This window comes from Oncorhynchus masou, chromosome 29 (genome assembly GCF_036934945.1).
Source record: "Oncorhynchus masou masou isolate Uvic2021 chromosome 29, UVic_Omas_1.1, whole genome shotgun sequence".
Lineage (NCBI taxonomy): Eukaryota > Metazoa > Chordata > Actinopteri > Salmoniformes > Salmonidae > Oncorhynchus > Oncorhynchus masou.
In genome coordinates this window covers 85838152-85853457 of record NC_088240.1, presented here as the reverse complement: position 1 = coordinate 85853457, position 15306 = coordinate 85838152, and the positions used below count along the sequence as shown (strand labels likewise).

At 45.2% G+C, this 15306-nt stretch overlaps 2 protein-coding genes across 2 annotated transcripts in view; one reads left to right on the top strand and one right to left on the bottom strand.

Moving 5' to 3' along the window:
* LOC135521295 (neurobeachin-like protein 2) overlaps nt 1-13122 on the top strand; it is a gene marked incomplete at its 3' end in the record, with an annotated part of 60370 nt that extends 47248 nt beyond the window's left edge. The window contains 14 exon segments of the mRNA XM_064947214.1: nt 760-903; nt 1930-2055; nt 2365-2565; nt 6031-6180; nt 6491-6648; nt 8381-8410; nt 8412-8503; nt 9653-9770; nt 9930-10087; nt 10347-10480; nt 10836-10943; nt 11908-12003; nt 12270-12394; nt 12771-13122. Of these exon segments, the coding sequence (XP_064803286.1) occupies nt 760-903; nt 1930-2055; nt 2365-2565; nt 6031-6180; nt 6491-6648; nt 8381-8410; nt 8412-8503; nt 9653-9770; nt 9930-10087; nt 10347-10480; nt 10836-10943; nt 11908-12003; nt 12270-12394; nt 12771-13122 (1992 nt within the window).
* LOC135519807 (neurobeachin-like protein 2) overlaps nt 1-15306 on the bottom strand; it is a 190046-nt gene that overhangs the window by 122577 nt on the left and 52163 nt on the right.

The window sequence follows — 15306 nt, the reverse complement described above, 5'->3', positions numbered from 1 at the left end:
ACGTGTTCAGGAAGCCAGGCTAGAGGTCTGTGTGGCTCACAGCGGTGCGGGCCGATGTTTTGATCAGGAGAGACCTTTAGAAAATATGCACATTTTCTCTGACACTAAAAATACAAATATGTATTTTCCAGTTGTAAGAAAGGTGAAGTCAGTTATAGGTAGTGGTTTTATAATCTGATTATACTATATTTAGAAAGCGTAGAAGTCATTTCAAGCCTTATTCCTTACAGTTTTATTGAATAGGAAATACGTCATAAAATATTTCATATTTCCAATATTTGTACTGTGTATTTGAGCTTGTGTCCTCAAGTGACTACATCTCAGCAATGTATAACTATGTTTTACCAGAAAGGTGAGATTGAACCTTTCATGAAGTATGCAGCATTACTAGTTATTGTTTATGGTCCTCTCATGATAAATAATACATATTCTGGGATGAGGTGGATTACATTTTAGATGACATGTATTTACATGTATTAATGGCACAGCTACTTCCTGTAATCGTGAATGTGTGTGTGTTTATTGTCAGTGGCTGTGTCTTGTCTTCTGTGTTGGTTTAGCTCGGCTACTGTTTTGAAGGATGTTTTGAATAGTAGTTTGAGCTATATCATTTAACTGTGTGGTAACCGGTCTTGAGAATTGAGTCACTGTTATGTTGTTTTCACGTATCTGCACTCTTGCCTACATAATTGCCCCTCGTGGGAATTGAATTGAATGAAAATGTGTTGTAGACTGTTAACAGGTGTGTTGTTGTCGTAGATCTTTGAGGGGGTGGTGAACCTCCTGGACAGACTACAGGCGTGGCACAGCACCCCTGGTAACCCCGGGGCTCTGGAGCTCAGAGAGATGGCTCAGATCGGCCTGCGCATCATCACCGGCTACATCCAGCAACGGGACTCACAGGTCAGTCACCTATGTTACGCTACGCCCACCTCCCTCTAGCCAAACCAGACTGGCTCAAACTCTGGCTTGCATGCCGAATGGCTCCCTATTCACTATATAGTGTACTACTTTTGACCAGAGCCCATAGGCTGAGATAGGGGTGGAATAGGTTGCTATTTGGGGAAACAACTTCTTTCTCCAAACTACATCCATTGAGGGCATAAGTCAAAACGCGTGGGTTTGAAAGTTTAAACTCCAAATGCCGTGGGACCAAATCTCAATGCTCTGTCTGTCAGTACACATTTACTATCAAATAAAGGTTAGACCTTTGGAGGGGAAAGTGTGTTTAGAACACCAGTCCTTCTATGGTTATCTATCAGTGCACAGAGAACATAGCCAGCATTCCTCCCGAGGAGTGTTGTGTAGGACGGGGCAGCTCTTCTCTGAGTTATAACTACTGTTGGGCTGCATCCCAAATGGTACCCTATTCCCTACATAGTGCATCACTTTCTGGTCAGAGGTTGTGCACTATGTAGGGAATGGGGTGCTATTTTGCACTCTTGTAGGAGTAGTATCAAGTGGTCATAAATACATGGTCCAAAATGTTCCTTTAAGCGTTGGGATTTGTTTATTTCTTTTTGAAGGAGCAAAGCTTTTTCCATCCACTTGAATTGTTGTTGTGTGTTTTGTTAGTATTAGTACCCCACTTAAAAAATACATCAGCTGAGGAATAATGATATTAGGTTTGTGTACTGATGAAACATTTACTAGGACTTCTGTTGATTTTAAGACCTGTGAGAATACTTTTGAAGTGGAGCCTAATTTGCTTTTTGACCAAAGAATTTCTCTCTCTCTGTGTCTCTCTCTGTCTCTCTCTGTGTCTCTGTGTCTCTCTCTGTTTCTCTCTCTGTGTCTCTGTGTCTCTCTCTGTTTCTCTCGCTCTGTCTCTCGCTCTGTCTCGGTCTCTGTGTCTCTCTGTTTCTCTCTCTGTGTCTCTGTGTCTCTCTCTGTGTCTCTGTGTCTCTGTGTCTCTGTCTCTCTCCCCAGGTGTCTGTAATGGCCTGCGTTAAACTCCACAGCCTCCTGCAGACAGTCCTGTCTCTGGGCTGGGATGAGGTGTGCTTCCTGCTGGGGCGACTAGGTGCCCCCCTGTGGCCCGGCGGGGTAATGGAGGTACATTTACGTTGGACATTTCTGTCATTTTAGCAGACGCACTTATCCAGAGAGACTTAGTTATTAATGAATTCAACTAAAGTAGGCAAGACGACCACATACATCGTCATTGCAATTAAAACGTTCCTCAATAAAGCAGCCATTTGCTAAGTCGGTGCTCGTGAGAGACCTTTTACTGTGAGAACATATTGGCATCTGTTATTCTGCCGTTTCCAGTCTTATCACCGGCTTTACACTAGTAAATAAAGACAAGTACGACTGCTAGTGTAAGAAAGACAAGTGCAACAGTAAGGTGTTTTTTATTTTTAGTCGGGCCCCAACGGAGGACACACGGAGACCTTTTCTCAGCTGGTGCCCATCGTGCGTACCCTCCTGGACCAACACGCTGACCCCGTGACCCTGCACGGCCTGCTGCCCAGCCTGCCAGTCACCAATGGCAGCCCCACCTTCGCCCAGGACCTCCAGAGCTACAGTCACACAGTAGAGTGGCTGGACTTCTACCAACGCCACGTCAGTACTGCTCAACCTTCATCTATCTTCTTCTCTATATAGGCTGTATCCCAAATGGCACACTATTCCCTATATAGTGCACTACATTTGACCAGGGCCTTACAGACGGGTTGGTTGTTTAGCAACAAAACCAACGGGTGCACAACTCTGGGGCCAAACAGACGGGGTTGGCTTAGATTGTTAACAACATTGTAAACTATATTTCATCTCAGTGTTTATTGAAACTGAATATATGAGCACAAGGAGCTCTTTTTGTTTCTAAAATCCATCGTTGCAGTTGTAGGTTAGCTAGCTAAGGAACTTGAGCCATATTAGCATAGACATGACATCAGTCAAACACGTCAAAACAGAACATGGTGTCAAGAACAACATAAAACGAGCTGAAACGAGCTGAAACGAGCTGAAACGAGCTGAAACCAGTTGAAACCAGCTGAAACTGCCGGTAGTTGAAAAGAGCCACCTACAATTCCCCATATGACAGCTTGTTGCTCGCTATCTGACCATCCAGAGTCACAGCATCACACAGCCTTCTGCCCCATGGAAGCCATTTGGGACGTGATTTATTTCACACGGACAATTAATAATAAAGGTATTTTTTAAGGACTGGGTCAGTCCCACTACTTTAATTGTTTAGCTTTTTCTACTGAAGCGATAGTAAACTGTTTGAAAGACAGGGAAGGGTGAGTGAAAGGGCAGTGGGACGGATTCAAACCCACGCCGACTCTGGTATACCTGTGTGTTGTAACGGCTGGACCACACAGGCCATGGACAATGGATTATAGTCAACGTCTCAGACAGTGTCGTGTTAACAAAATATACACGGTTTTTATTTAATTAACCAGGTAGACTAGTTGAGAACAAGTTCTCATTTACAACTGCAACCTGGCCAAGATAAAGCAAAGCAGTGCGACACCAACAACACAGAGTTACACATGGAGTAAACAAACATACAGTCAAGTCCTCAGTAGTTCCTGGACAGGCTAAAAACATTAGCTTGTACACTTCTCTCTTTAGTTCAGAAACTAAACTGAGTCCGTAGGTTCTACTACCAAATGCGGTGTCTATGTTTTGTCTCTTCTCTCTTTAGTTCAGAAACTAAACTGAGTCCGTAGGTTCTACTACCAAATGCGGTGTCTATGTTTTGTCTCTTCTCTCTTTAGTTCAGAAACTAAACTGAGTCCGTAGGTTCTACTACTAAATGCGGTGTCTATGTTTTGTCTCTTCTCTCTTTAGTTCAGAAACTAAACTGAGTCCGTAGGTTCTACTACTAAATGCGGTGTTGACGTTTGTCTCTTCTCTCTTTAGTTCAGAAACTAAACTGAGTCCGTGGGTTCTACTACTAAATGCGGTGTCTATGTTTTGTCTCTTCTCTCTTTAGTTCAGAAACTAAACTGAGTCCGTAGGTTCTACTACTAAATGCGGTGTTGACGTTTGTCTCTTCTCTCAGGCTAGTGTTTCTAGACATGCTGATGTCACATCCTCCTTTCTGCCTCAGAGTGAAAACTAAACCAGGGACAGATAATCTGTCTGTTCAGTGTTCTCTGGTCCTCCTCTCATTATTTACCTCTTAATCTACACACTGGAGGTACGTGGATGGAAGGCCAGGATTCTGTCCAGGAGAGTGGCTTCTCTCCCAGGTTAGAAATGAGAACAGAATCGGAACGCTTTCCTTGTATTTACCGTGTGAATTTAATGGAAGAGAAGTCACCGAGCAGACCAAGAGGTTTGAGGATATGAAGCCAAACAGACGTCTACCCACTTGGTTCAGCTGAGGATTTATTATAAATGTGTGTGACGGTGAATAATCACACATCTGTTTTGTTTAGATATCTTGTAAATAGAAAATGTCATAGATCTGGCAGTAGAGCCCAGTTTTGACCTTTGCTCCCAGTCTGAGTCAGAGGGGCTGGGTTAAATGCAGAAGACACATTTCAGTTGAATGCATTCAGTTGTACAACTGACTCGGTATCCCTCTTTCCCAGTCTCTGAGCAACAGTTTGTCTGTGTGTCTGGGCATGTGTGCCCGTTTATCAGCTTATGTCTATTACCTTTAGGGCCTTTCCCAATGTGAAATGTAGTATATAACATTACAGTATATAAGGAATCGGTAGGATATAACATTACTGTATATAATGAATAGGTAGTATATACATTACTGTATAGGTAGTATATAACATTACTGTATATAAGGAATAGGTAGTATATAACATTACTGTATATAATGTATAGGTAGTATATAACATTACAGTATATAATGTGTAGGTAGTGTGTAACATTACTGTATAGGTAGTATATAACATTACTGTATATAATGTATAGGTAGTATATAACATTACAGTATATAATGTGTAGGTAGTGTGTAACATTACTGTATGTAATGTGTAGGTAGTATATAACATTACTGTATAGGTAGTATATAACATTACTGTATATAATGTGTAGGTAGTGTGTAACATTACTGTATGTAATGTGCAGGTAGTATGTAACAGTACTGTATATAATGTATAGGTAGTATATAACATTACAGTATATAATGTGTAGGTAGTGTGTAACATTACTGTATGTAATGTATAGGTAGTATATAACATTACAGTATATAATGTGTAGGTAGTGTGTAACATTACAGTATGTAATGTATAGGTAGTATATAACATTACAGTATATAATGTGTAGGTAGTGTGTAACATTACAGTATGTAATGTGTAGGTAGTATATAACATTACTGTATGTAATGTGCAGGTAGTGTGTAACAGTACTGTATGTAATGTGCAGGTAGTGTGTAACATTACTGTATGTAATGTGCAGGTAGTGTGTAACATTACTGTATGTAATGTGCAGGTAGTGTGTAACAGTACTGTATATAATGTGCAGGTAGTGTGTAACATTACTGTATGTAATGTGCAGGTAGTGTGTAACATTACTGTATGTAATGTGCAGGTAGTGTGTAACATTACTGTATGTAATGTGCAGGTAGTGTGTAACAGTACTGTATATAATGTGCAGGTAGTGTGTAACATTACTGTATGTAATGTGCAGGTAGTGTGTAACAGTACTGTAGATAATGTGCAGGTAGTGTGTAACAGTACTGTATGTAATGTGCAGGTAGTGTGTAACAGTACTGTATGTAATGTGCAGGTAGTGTGTAACAGTACTGTATGTAATGTGCAGGTAGTATGTAACAGTACTGTATGTAATGTGCAGGTAGTGTGTAACAGTACTGTATGTAATGTGCAGGTAGTGTGTAACAGTACTGTATGTAATGTGCAGGTAGTGTGTAACATTACTGTATGTAATGTGCAGGTAGTATATAACAGTACTGTATATAATGTGCAGGTAGTATGTAACAGTACTGTATGTAATGTGCAGGTAGTGTGTAACAGTACTGTATGTAATGTGCAGGTAGTGTGTAACAGTACTGTATGTAATGTGCAGGTAGTGTGTAACAGTACTGTATGTAATGTGCAGGTGCAGCCCACCATGGAGCAGTATGAACTGGATCAGTTTGGGAAGAGTCATGACCTCATGTCTAACTTCTGGAACTCGTGCTTTGATGACCTGATGAGCACTGCCATACGGCGGGACAAAGAGAAGACCTACAGCAAAGACAAGTTCCAGGTAAACTATGCTACTAGCAGGCCTGGTACTCTTATGAGGTCATAGTACAGCCCACTGTCCTCCATTATGACATAACCTCCATTATGACATTAATATCAAGTCAATATTATGTGTCTTGAAAGTAGTTTTTGTTCAGCTCGTTATCCTGTCTTCATTATATTGTGGTGATCTGGAGTATTCTGAAGCTATGGATTATCAGCCCAGTACAACTTGGTTTGTGCTCGTATTGCTGATGGGTCACTAATCTACCGGTGTTTCTGTGTGTGTGCGTGTCCGTGCGTGCGCATGGGGTCTGTGCGTGCTCTTACAGGAGGTGATAGTGGACCCGTACCTGAGGCGGGTCCGTAGTGAAAACAGCCGTTACCACAGTGGCCAGAAACAGAGCTCCGGCCAGCAGGGAGTAGTGTGGCGCCACTGGGAGTCCCTCCGCAGGCTGCTCACCAGCGAGAGAGGGGCCTGGGCACACAGGTCTGACTCTATCCTATCTAGATCTATGGATCCGTCCCAAATGGCACCCTATTCCCTATATAGTCATATACTTTTGGCCAAGGCCCATAGGGCTAATGGCACCCTATTCCCTATATAGTGATCTACTTTTGGCCACGGCCCATAGGGCTAATGGCACCCTATTCCCTATATAGTGATATACTTTTGGCCAAGGCCCATAGGGCTAATGGCACCCTATTCCCTATATAGTGATCTACTTTTGGCCAAGGCCCATAGGGCTAATGGCACCCTATTCCCTATATAGTGATCTACTTTTGGCCACGGCCCATAGGGCTAATGGCACCCTATTCCCTATATAGTGATATACTTTTGGCCAAGGCCCATAGGGCTAATGGCACCCTATTCCCTATATAGTGATCTACTTTTGGCCACGGCCCATAGGGCTAATGGCACCCTATTCCCTATATAGTGATATACTTTTGGCCACGGCCCATAGGGCTAATGGCACCCTATTCCCTATATAGTGATCTACTTTTGGCCACGGTCCATAGGGCTAATGGCACCCTATTCCCTATATAGTGATATACTTTTGGCCAAGGCCCATAGGGCTAATGGCACCCTATTCCCTATATAGTGATCTACTTTTGGCCACGGCCCATAGGGCTAATGGCACCCTATTCCCTATATAGTGATATACTTTTGGCCACGGCCCATAGGGCTAATGGCACCCTATTCCCTATATAGTGATCTACTTTTGGCCACGGCCCATAGGGCTAATGGCACCCTATTCCCTATATAGTGATATACTTTTGGCCACGGCCCATAGGGCTAATGGCACCCTATTCCCTATATAGTGATCTACTTTTGACCAAGGCCCATAGGGCTAATGGCACCCTATTCCCTATATAGTGATCTACTTTTGGCCACGGCCCATAGGGCTAATGGCACCCTATTCCCTATATAGTGATCTACTTTTGGCCACGGCCCATAGGGCTAATGGCACCCTATTCCCTATATAGTGATCTACTTTTGACCAAGGCCCATAGGGCTAATGGCACCCTATTCCCTATATAGTGATCTACTTTTGGCCACGGCCCATAGGGCTAATGGCACCCTATTCCATAGTAAGGTGTATATATCTAGGCTCTGGTTACCTTCCCCATGTCCTAACATTAAAGGAGTAGTTCATTATTTTACAACATGACGTTAGCTGGTTCCTCACCCTGAAAGTAGTCTATGGGCCAGGAGAAACTAGAATCTATGGTGCAGTTATCTTTAATCAACCCTTTTCAAACGTCAGCTAACTTTAGCCACCGCTAGCTACAAATCAATGGATGTGATGGGGGCATGTTTAGAAACAAATACTGTCCAAGTCACCTGACATCAACTCCATATTTGGTTTGATGTTACTTTAAGAGGATTTGTCCATGTAAAAAATAAACATGCTCACCCCTGCATCACTTCCATTGATTTTTAGCTAGCGGTTGCTAAAGTTAGCTTAGGTTTCGAATGACTGTTTCTCCTGGCTCATAGGCTACTTTCAAGGTGAGGAACCATCTAACATCATGTTGTAATATAGTGAACAGCTCCTTTGAACCATTTAGGGGTTAAAGTGCAAAACTGACCCTAGATCAACATATAATGGGAGCTTTGCCCTGCACCAGATGGACTCGACTACTAATGTCATCATATATTGTAAGCTTTGTTGTGGTGCTTTGTGCCTGACTGGAATCTACTGTGATTTGTACCTCAGAGTCCCACTAGAGGTGAAATGGAAGTTGTCCAGCGGAGACGTACTCTAAGATGCGTCTGAAACTAGTGCCTAACTACCAGTACGACACTCACCAGGAAGCCAGCGCCTTCAGAGACAATATGGGTAGGCCTTATGAGAGGACAAATATACATCGCATGTTAGGAGGACTTTATGTGCTTCGCCCAGTTATGACGTTGTAGCCATGTCTAACAGATTTCAGTGAATTGCTTTGGTTGAGCAGAAGCAAGTTTCCATTCTAAATCGGTAGGTGATCTGTTTTCGTGTGCAGGTTAGCTCCGGGCACAGCTGTGTTTTGAAAATGTGTTTTAAAAATCTGTGTTCAGGTAACATTAGATTAGAAGACCTTTATTTTCCTAAGATTGGGGAATTCGTTTGGCATTAAGCTTCACAACATCAGGTAATATAGGTCTGTGAGAGTATGCTCAGGTAATATAGGTCTGTGAGAGTGTGCTCAGGTAATATAGGTCTGTGAGAGTGTGCTCAGGTAATATAGGTCTGTGAGAGTGTGCTCAGGTAATATAGGTCTGTGAGAGTGTGCTCAGGTAATATAGGTCTGTGAGAGTGTGCTCAGGTAATATAGGCCTGTGAGAGTGTGCTCAGGTAATATAGGTCTGTGAGAGTGTGCTCAGGTAATATAGGTCTGTGAGAGTGTGCTCATGTAATATAGGTCTGTGAGAGTGTGCTCAGGTAATATAGGTCTGTGAGAGTGTGCTCAGGTAATATAGGTCTGTGAGAGTGTGCTCAGGTAATATAGGTCTGTGAGAGTGTGCTCAGGTAATATAGGTCTGTGAGAGTGTGCTCAGATAATATAGGTCTGTGAGAGTGTGCTCAGGTAATATAGGTCTGTGAGAGTGTGCTCAGGTAATATAGGTCTGTGAGAGTGTGCTCAGATAATATAGGTCTGTGAGAGTGTGCTCAGGTAATATAGGTCTGTGAGAGTGTGCTCAGGTAATATAGGTCTGTGAGAGTGTGCTCAGGTAATATAGGTCTGTGAGAGTGTGCTCAGGTAATATAGGTCTGTGAGAGTGTGCTCAGGTAATATAGGTCTGTGAGAGTATGCTCAGGTAATATAGGTCTGTGAGAGTGTGCTCAGGTAATATAGGTCTGTGAGAGTGTGCTCAGGTAATATAGGTCTGTGAGAGTGTGCTCAGGTAATATAGGTCTGTGAGAGTGTGCTCAGGTAATATAGGTCTGTGAGAGTGTGCTCAGGTTCAGTAGAATGCATTGTCTGTCTGCATCTCTCCACATCAGGAGCTGATAGTCCTCGCAGTTCAGAACCCCTCCCATTGGCTGTTGCCAAGGAGGCCAAAGTGAGTGACATGGAGGATGACCAGTTAGGAGAAGAGGACATTGTCTTTCTGGACAATAAGTGAGTGACTTGATCTCAAACCCCCTATCCACTCCCCATATCAACCTCAGCACCAGTGACCTGATTCAACTAGTAAAATAATCAGCAAGCCCTTGGTTAGTTGAATCAGAAATGCTAGTGGTGAAATATTCATCTGATACATGTCTAACGGTTCCTCAGGGTGGAGGGGGAGGACGACAGTCAGAAAGAGAAGCTAGTTCTGTCGGAGGACTGTGAGCTCATCACCATCGTGGCGGTGGTTCCGGGTCGGCTGGAGGTCACCACACATCACCTGTACTTCTACGACGCCAGCAGCGAGAAGGAGGAGACGGAAGAGGGTGAGGACATAAAGACGTCTGGCTATGAACACTATGGGGCAGTTTCCCAGACACAGATTAAATCTAGTCTTGAGACCGTAAAGCTTTATCAATGGAGATTCTCCATTCAGCAGGCTTCTTAGTCCAGAACCAGGCTTCATCTGACCATCTGTCTTTGTGTCGGCATCATTCCCCAGTCACAGTGAAGAACAGTCACTGCTGACATCATGATACAATTGAATCTGAAAGAGTTGTTGTTGACAAACTTCTATCGATCCAGGAATCGGTTTTGATTTCAAGCGGCCCCTGTCTCAGCTGAGAGAGGTGCACCTGAGACGCTACAACCTGCGTCGCTCTGCTGTGGAGCTGTTCTTCATCGACCAGTCACACTACTTCATCAACTTCAAGAAGAAGGTGTGTCTCTAGTCTAACTGCTAGATTCAAGGGCCTGAGGCCTTAGTACAGTGAAGGCTAATGAGGGGAATATGGCTCCCAGTAATGGCTGGAATAGAGTCAATGTATTGGTATCAAACACAAGGAAACCAAGCCTTTGTTGTGGCTGATACCATGCCGTTTCCAGCCGAGCCACATCCTCCGATTTAACGTGAAACCAGCCACCACTGTCTGTGTACCACAGTGTTGATTCCAATACCTGTAATAAGATGTGGAATTGTATCATTATTTGACATGAATGATAATGTGAAGTGATATGAAAAGGACATATCAGTGTAAGAGACATGTATAACCTGACCCCGACCTCCCCCCCCAGGTGAGGAACATGGTGTACTCTAGGATCCTGGGGCTGCGGCCCCCCAACCTCTTCTATTTCGGCTCCCGCTCTCCTCAGGAGCTCCTCAAGGCTTCTGGACTCACACAGGTACAGCTCATAACTGTCTGCATCGCAAATAGGACTCTATTCCCTATGTAGGGCCCATAGGGCTCTGGTCAAAAGCAGTGCACTATGTAGGGAATAGTGTGCAGTTTGGGATGCAACCTGTGTGTTACAACAGATAACTATTGATTCAGTAACAACCTACTACCTCAGCCTACTACCTCAGCCTCAGCCTACTACCTCAGCCTCAGCCTACTGCCTCAGCCTACTGCCTCAGCCTACTGCCTCAGACTACTGCCTCAGCCTACTGCCTCAGACTACTGCCTCAGACTACTGCCTCAGACTACTGCCTCAGCCTACTACCTCAGCCTACTACCTCAGCCTACTGCCTCAGACTCAGCCTACTGCCTCAGACTACTGCCTCAGACTACTGCCTCAGACTACTACCTCAGCCTACTACCTTAGCCTACTGCCTCAGCCTACTGCCTCAGCCTACTGCCTCAGACTACTGCCTCAGCCTACTACCTCAGCCTACTACCTCAGCCTCAGCCTACTACCTCGGACTACTGCCTCAGACTACTACCTTAGCCTACTGCCTCAGCCTACTACCTCAGCCTACTACCTCAGCCTACTACCTCAGCCTACTACCTCAGCCTACTACCTCAGCCTCAGACTACTGCCTCAGACTACTGCCTCAGCCTACTGCCTCAGCCTACTGCCTCAGCCTACTGCCTCAGCAACATCTTAATGATTGAGTCTCAGATGATGATGTCAAACATGTCAACTAAACTAAGAGGAAGCTGCTGTTTGTGTTTTGTCAATAGAGATGGGTATGCAGAGAGGAAGCTAACTGTTTGTGTTTGTCAATAGAGATGGGTATGCAGAGAGGAAGCTAACTGTTTGTGTTGTTAATAGAGATGGGTATGCAGAGAGGAAGCTAACTGTTTGTGTTTTGTCAATAGAGATGGGTATGCAGAGAGGAAGCTAACTGTTTGTGTTTTGTCAATAGAGATGGGTATGCAGAGAGATTTCCAACTTTGAATATCTGATGCAACTGAACACCATCTCTGGACGTACCTACAACGACCTGTCTCAGTACCCTGTGGTAAGTCCCTGTCCCGTAAACCAGGGAGGGAGGGAGGGAGGAATGAATAAACAGAAGAATCAATGAACAGAATAATCAACAAACGAATGAATCATTGAATCTATGAATGAACAGAAGAATCAACAAACGAATGAATCATTGAATCTATGAATGAACAGAAGAATAAACAAACAAATGAATCATGAATGCAGGAACAAATGAGCGAACAGCATTCATGCTGTAGTCCAGTCTAATCTAATGGTGTCCCTGGGTTGGGTTGGGTCCAGTTCCCATGGGTGCTGAGTGACTACACCTCTCCAGATCTGGACCTGGAGAACCCAGCCGTGTTCAGAGACCTGTCCAAACCCATGGGAGTAGTCAACCCCCGCCACGCACAGAACGTCAGGGAGAAGTGAGTACTGCAGTGACCTCGCACAGAGAACTCCAGGCCTGTGTCCCAAATGGCACCCAGTTTCCTATGTACACTAGGTCACTATTTATAACCAGGGAATAGGTGGCTCTGGTCAAAAGTAGATCCACTATGTAGGGAAGATGATGCTTTGGGACGCAGAGCAGATCATCTCCAGCTCTGTTTAAACACCAAGCTTATCCTTAGTATATGTGTTGTGTTATCTGAATGCAGTCTGTTTTATAATGACCAGTATTATACACAGCCTACATGCTCCACAAATACACTGTATTACTGCCTGTGTTTCATGTTGAATTCATTATTGTTCCTGTTAATGCAGGAACAATAATCATTGTGTCATTGTGTCTTGTCTGATCAGGTATGAGAGCTTTGAGGACTCAACGGGCACCATAGATAAGTTCCACTATGGAACACACTACTCTAACGCTGCAGGAGTCATGCACTACATGATCCGTATGGAGCCCTTCACTACACTCCACATCCAGCTGCAGAGTGGCAGGTACAGTGACCCTTCACTACCCTCCTCATCCAGCTGTAGGTACAGTACCCCTTCACTACCCTCCTCATCCAGCTGTAGGTACAGTACCCCTTCACTACCCTCCTCATCCAGCTGTAGGTACAGTAACCCTTCACTACCCTCCTCATCCAGCTGTAGGTACAGTACCCCTTCACTACCCTCCTCATCCAGCTGTAGGTACAGTAACCCTTCACTACCCTCCTCATCCAGCTGTAGGTACAGTACCCCTTCACTACCCTCCTCATCCAGCTGGAGGTACAGTAACCCTTCACTACCCTCCTCATCCAGCTGTAGGTACAGTAACCCTTCACTACCCTCCTCATCCAGCTGTAGGTACAGTAACCCTTCACTACCCTCCTCATCCAGCTGTAGGTACAGTAACCCTTCACTACCCTCCTCATCCAGCTGTAGGTACAGTACCCCTTCACTACCCTCCTCATCCAGCTGTAGGTACAGTAACCCTTCACTACCCTCCTCATCCAGCTGTAGGTACAGTACCCCTCATCACTACTTCACTACCCTCATCCAGCTGTAGGTACAGTAACCCCTTCACTACCCTCCTCATCCAGCTGTAGGTACAGTAACACTTCACTACCCTCCTCATCCAGCTGTAGGTACAGTAACCCTTCACTACCCTCCTCATCCAGCTGTAGGTACCCCTTCACTACCCTCCTCATCCAGCTGTAGTAACCCTTCACTACTACCCTCCTCATCCAGCTGTAGGTACAGTAACCCTTCACTACCCTCCTCATCCAGCTGTAGGTACAGTACCCCTTCACTACCCTCCTCATCCAGCTGTAGGTACAGTAACCCTTCACTACCCTCCTCATCCAGCTGTAGGTACAACCCTTCACTACCCTCCTCATCCAGCTGTAGGTACAGTAACCCTTCACTACCCTCCTCATCCAGCTGTAGGTACAGTAACCCTTCACTACCCTCCTCATCCAGCTGTAGGTACAGTAACCCTTCACTACCCTCCTCATCCAGCTGTAGGTACAGTAACCCTTCACTACCCTCCTCATCCAGCTGTAGGTACAGTAACCCTTCACTACCCTCCTCATCCAGCTGTAGGTACAGTAACCCTTCACTACCCTCCTCATCCAGCTGTAGGTACAGTAACCCTTCACTACCCTCCTCATCCAGCTGTAGGTACAGTAACCCTTCACTACCCTCCTCATCCAGCTGTAGGTACAGTAACCCTTCACTACCCTCCTCATCCAGCTGTAGGTACAGTAACCCTTCACTACCCTCCTCATCCAGCTGTAGGTACAGTACCCTTCACTACCCTCCTCATCCATCTGTAGGTACAGTACCCCTTCACTACCCTCCTCATCCAGCTGTAGGTACAGTACCCCTTCACTACCCTCCTCATCCAGCTGTAGGTACAGTACCCCTTCACTACCCTCCTCATCCAGCTGTAGGTACAGTACCCCTTCACTACCCTCCTCATCCAGCTGTAGGTACAGTAACCCTTCACTACCCTCCTCATCCAGCTGTAGGTACAGTAACCCTTCACTACCCTCCTCATCCAGCTGTAGGTACAGTACCCCTTCACTACCCTCCTCATCCAGCTGTAGGTACAGTAACCCTTCACTACCCTCCTCATCCAGCTGTAGGTACAGTAACCCTTCACTACCCCCTCATCCAGCTGTAGGTACAGTACCCTTCCTCATCCAGCTGTAGGTACAGTAACCCTTCACTACCCTCCTCATCCAGCTGTAGGTACAGTAACCCTTCACTACCCTCCTCATCCAGCTGTAGGTACAGTAACCCTTCACTACCCTCCTCATCCAGCTGTAGTACAGTAACCCTTCACTACCCTCCTCATCCAGCTGTAGGTACAGTAACCCTTCACTACCCTCCTCATCCAGCTGTAGGTACAGTAACCCTTCACTACCCTCCTCATCCAGCTGTAGGTACAGTAACCCTTCACTACCCTCCTCATCCAGCTGTAGGTACAGGTACCCTCCTCATCCAGCTGTAGGTACAGTACCCCTTCACTACCCTCCTCATCCAGCTGTAGGTACAGTACCCCTTCACTACCCTCCTCATCCAGCTGTAGGTACAGTACCCCTTCACTACCCTCCTCATCCAGCTGTAGGTACAGTAACCCTTCACTACCCTCCTCATCCAGCTGTAGGTACAGTAACCCTTCACTACCCTCCTCATCCAGCTGTAGGTACAGTAACCCTTCACTACCCTCCTCATCCAGCTGTAGGTACAGTACCCCTTCACTACCCTCCTCATCCAGCTGTAGGTACAGTAACCCTTCACTACCCTCCTCATCCAGCTGTAGGTACAGTACCCCTCATCACTACTACACTCCTCATCCAGCTGTAGGTACAGTACCCCTTCACTACCCTCCTCATCCAGCTGT